Source organism: Notothenia rossii, assembly GCF_949606895.1.
Source record: "Notothenia rossii genome assembly, chromosome: 12".
In the NCBI taxonomy this organism is placed as follows: domain Eukaryota; kingdom Metazoa; phylum Chordata; class Actinopteri; order Perciformes; family Nototheniidae; genus Notothenia; species Notothenia rossii.
In genome coordinates, this window is record NC_136911.1 from 807,622 (window position 1) to 812,621 (window position 5,000).

At 43.0% G+C, this 5,000-nt stretch overlaps 1 protein-coding gene across 1 annotated transcript in view; it reads left to right on the forward strand.

Annotated features, from left to right (window-relative positions):
* The window catches only part of prex2 (phosphatidylinositol-3,4,5-trisphosphate-dependent Rac exchange factor 2), an 85,482-nt gene that overhangs the window by 30,764 nt on the left and 49,718 nt on the right, over nt 1-5,000 (forward strand). The window contains exons 16-18 of the mRNA XM_079661814.1: nt 163-255; nt 2,772-2,920; nt 3,519-3,604. Coding sequence (XP_079517940.1) covers nt 163-255; nt 2,772-2,920; nt 3,519-3,604 — 328 coding nt within the window. The remainder of the gene's footprint in view (nt 1-162; nt 256-2,771; nt 2,921-3,518; nt 3,605-5,000) is intronic.

Consider the following 5,000-nt stretch of genomic DNA (forward strand, 5'->3'; position numbering starts at 1 on the left):
TGTGTGTGTGTGTGTGTGTGTGTGTAGACTGAGTGTGTGTGTGTGTAGACTGTGTGTGTGTGTGTGTGTGTGTAGACTGTGTGTGTGTGTGTGTGTGTGTGTGTGTGTGTGTGTGTGTGTGTGTGTGTGTGTGTCTGATGAGATGTCTCCTCTCTGTTTCAGATCAGACCGACTGATGGAGGCTACGGCTTCACACTGGAGGAGAGGAACAGAGTCCCCATCATCAAATCTGTGGAGAAGGGCTCCCCTGCTGAGGTGAACACACACACACACACACACACACACACACACACACACACACTGACTGTTTCTCCCAGTAGAGTCATTCAGCTGGTCTCCCTGTTGTGATATTAATGATACATCGTTATTTAAGGCTTGGATTTGTGTTATTTTTCCAAAAGGAAGCTGTAACTATGTACAGATCATTTGTTCAAAGAGTGTCTGAAATGTGAGCATTGTAACTTCAAACCCTGCTGGACTGTACTGTCTGTACGAAAGCACGTCGTCTCTGTTTCATTGAAGCAGCTGCAGGACGTCTCGATGCTCAGACTGTGGTTCCCTCTGTTACTCAACTTCCTGCTGCTGCTTTTCACTTTTCAGAAGTTGCTCTCAAAGCCTTGATGTCTCCTCAGTCCCCAGAAGCCCGATGTTGTTAACGTGGCTGGATCATCAGTCAGAAAACACAAAGATCTGCTTCACGCTGATGAACACGGACGCTAACGTTAGAGACTTTAAAGATCGCTTTATGTTTGAGGTCAGCTTTGATCTGCTGGATGGAAATAGGCTAATGTTTGAAGGCAAATGTGATCAATCTGAGCCCACATCCCATCGTCCCTGAAGACATCATATATATAAAGTGCAGCAGCATTGAAAGCAAGCCTTGAAACTTGAAAGAAAGTCTGGATCGCATCGAGGCTGCAGGAAAACATCCAGACCATCAAATCAAATCAAATCAAAATGTATTACATTGATCCCTGAATCACAAGAAAGGCCTCAAAGGACTGTTCAAAGCAAACAAAGCAAACTAAGCAAACAAAGCAAACTAAGCAAAGCACATGTCTCATGCACAAAGTGTAGAAATAGAAATGAAAATCTTCCGACCTGAGCTCCTTCAACAATCCAGACAAATAATATAATAATAATAATAATAATAATAATATAATCAAACATTCAACATGAGTATTGCCTTGTGATGAAAGCATGTGCCTGAAGTGATGCTCATGTGGATGGAATGAGGAGATGGAGATTAGTTGAAGAGGAAGACAGATGGGTTTGGAGTTAGAGTCGACGGAGATAGCTTCGGATCTGAAATGGAAGACGATTCCAAAGGAGAGGCTCAAGGCTCTTATTGTCATGTCCAACAGAGCAACACGATATCCAATAGTTAAAACTAGAGATGTTCCGATCCGATCACGTGATTTTCAAAAGATCGGAATCGGGATTCTTTTTTTCTTTTTTTTTTAAATACTTTTTTTAAAATGTTGTATTTAATGTTAAAAAACAAAAATGGCCATGTTCAAGTCTTAAAGTCATCCTGAGGCCTTAGTTTTGGTTTCAAATCACAGAACATCATGTATGTGGTGCTTCTTTGGGGCTTGTTTTCATAGACCTGCTTATTTCTCTCAAATCAGGCAACAGAGTGGGCGCAGTGTCTAATTGTAGCAGTAAGCTAACGAGTACTGATAAGCTTTATTTTGTTTTGATCCAATGCTGCACAACTGAACTGATCCAATGCTGCTGTGAAAGAAAGAAGCTATATCCATGTTGGATAGAATATCCAATTTAAATAAAACAATAACCTTAAGGGACAACTTGAATGCTTCTTTTCTTTTTTTTCTCTTAATGCATTGCATAAAGATCGGATCGGGAAAAATCGGTATCGGCAAATTGTCAAAATCAAATAATCGGAATCGGATCGGGAGCAAAAAAAGGTGATCGGGACATCCCTAGTTAAAATAGTGCAAGGAGAGTCTATATTCAAGTAAATGGAATATGATATATTAGATAAATACTAAGGTGCTCTGAATGAAGAGGCTCTTCCCCCTACGGATGATTTGTGAAACAATGGAAGCTGCATGTTCGTAGATAAACGTTACTACCCCATATCGGCTTGACTGTGATGTATAGAAATCCTTTGGGGGCTTTGGTGGTCTTTCTTTACGACCTGGGAAACGAGTCCATGCCTTAGGTTTTAGCAGACTGGACTTCTGCAATAGTGTTTTCACAGGTCTCTGTTACAACATCTATAAAAGAACTACAACTCATCCAGAACGCCAGGCCTCATCAAAAGAGAGCACATCAGGCCAGTCCTCACCAAAAGAGAGCACATCAGGCCAGTCCTCAAAGAGCTGCTTCCTGTCACACCAAGGACACACTTTGAAATCCCACTCTCTGCACACCAAGCACTGGATGGGTTGGGATGTCAGAGATCTTCACTGTTGGAGCCAGAGATCTCTCACCCTCAGGAGGTTTACTCCTCGTCTCCAGAGTCAGAACTCCTGAGGCGGCTTTGAGCTTTTACTCAACCCAAGGAACAAACTGAGTGAAACCCTTCTTTTGAATGCAGCTGTCCCGAAGTCCTTTAGCCGATCCTTATCGTTGCACTTTGAGCTGCAGCCAGTATTATATCACTTTTATGAATTGTGTTTGTTTTGTTTTTAATTATCTTGTGTTAAAAGCACTTTGCCTCTGTGTCTTAAAATGTGCAAATAAACTAGCCTCGAACCTTATACCATATAAAACACATTCTTTAAATGCTTCCTCCCCTGAAGATGGCGGGTCTGGAGACGGGGAAGAAGCTGTTCGCTATAAACGGAGACCTGGTGTTCCTCCGGCCGTTCTCCGAGGTGGAGATCCTCCTGCAGCGGTGCTTTCACAGCAGGGGGCCCCTCAGGGTCTTAGTGAGCACCAAGCCTCGAGAGTAAGTCACATGGGCTTTCAAACGGGCAAAGAAGTGATGGTTTTAAAGTGTGCTTATATGAAGCTCTTCTCCAGGCAGTGAGGCCCTGCACTGATTTGGGCGTGTTTAGGAGAACTACTGTAAAAGTATATATATTTATTTTTAGACGATTTGCTCGTTTACTTTGCCCTTTCTGACGGGGATATTACGTCTTTATTTATATTCTCCCTCCACAAGACATTGACTCAAACAACGTAGTATCAAATGTTAGAAAATATTAAATGATGTGCATCCCAGTGACTCAAAGTCCAAGGTGATGTCTTCAAATGTCTTGTTTGGGAATGATCCAGAATCAAGAGGCTTAAGATGGCATTTTAAAACATTTCTGCATAAAGAAAGTGACTTGATGACCAGCTGATGGTCAGAACAGATGATAACATGCAATGACACATTTCGATCTATTGACACATTTCGATCTATTGCTAACTGTAAAAGAAAGGATTTTTTTGCCACTATGGAGAATAACCTCAAACAACCTCATGTGAAATTATCCATTCCACCTGTATCTGAGTAAAGGTACGATCTAAGAGACTCCTCCTCCTCCTCCTCTTCCTCTCAGGACGGTGAAGATCCCGGACTCGGCCGATGGTCTGGGTTTCCAGATCCGAGGCTTCGGCCCGTCAGTGGTGCACGCCGTCGGCAGAGGTGAGAGATCTCCACCTCTCCGCCCTTGTGTTGTGCTTCACAGCTGGAGAGCAGATGCTGTACTCCTGGATGTGTGTGGCTCGGCCTCAAGACTCAGATTCCACCTGCTCTCCGTGCGGCTAAGTCATGTTCCACATTTAGAATCATTTCCACGTGCCTGCTCACATTTTCTGCTAGCGGCTGGATTTCTCTGTGTTTTGAAGGAGAGCGTGTGTGTGTGTTGTTGTTCCAGCTCAACACCGCGAGCTGGAACAAAACAGAGTGAAATCAAGAAACAATCCTCAGCCTTATCGGGAGTTTTTCAGGGGATTGGATCTAGTTTTTTTATCTGCCTGCAGCTGTGTGTGTGTGTGTGTGTGTGTGTGTGTGTGTGTGTGTGTGTGTGTGTGTGTGTGTGTGTGTGTGTGTGTGTGTGTGTGTGTGTGTGTGTGTGTGTGTGTGTGTGTGTGTGTGTGTGTGTGTGTGTGTGTGTGTGTGTGTGTGTGTGTGTGTGTGCTAGCACTGGGAGATGTTACTGGTTTGGTGTTGCTTTGGTCCCTGAAGGCAGCATCTCTGGTCCAATGGGATTTGAGAGTCTGTGAGAGGTAAACAACAACAGACACACATGAGGAGTTTCACTGCTAATTAGAAATCCACTCAGAGAGCAGCGACCTCGTGCAGAGATGCATTCAGGTGCTTCTTTTCAAATCCTTCCACCCGAGTAGGGAACTTGTTTTTCCGATATTCATGAGCTTTAAGTCGTACAATATGGACGCTATAGAGAATATGTGTTTAAGGTTGCTTTTACTACTGATGGGGAAGTGTTCTGTGGATTACCTGACACCACAGGAATGCAAAACAAATGCATTATTATTATTATTATTATTATTATTATTATTATTATTAATAACAGAAGTGAAAAATAGACGTCTGTTTCTTCAAAATGTAATGGACTCTTCCTCGCATGGTGCTGCATCCCTCCCTCACGTCTCAGTGAAATCAGTTCAGGAGGCTTTCTGTTCCCCTGCAGGTAAACACAAACAAAGGTGTAAACACAAACAAAGGTGTAAACACAAGCTCCTCTGTGCAGGTGATGAAGCTCAGATGTTGAAGCCTCACTCAACGATGTGCACCTCCACTTTGCTCTCAGACATCGCTTCTTGACGGGGATATCACGTCTTTAGTTATATTCTCCCAGCGTAGTATAACAATTCTGAAAATATTGAAAGAGGTGCATCCCAGTGACTCCAAGCTGATGTCTTCAAATGTCTTGTTTCGTCAGTCCAAAATACATATATATCTTTTAATGTGATATAAGCAAGAAATATGAGAGAATTGAGACTGCACTTTGTAAACACTTAAGGACCAATGAGCAGCTGAGGAGTGTACATGCTGCATATCCCCGTGTGAGGAATGC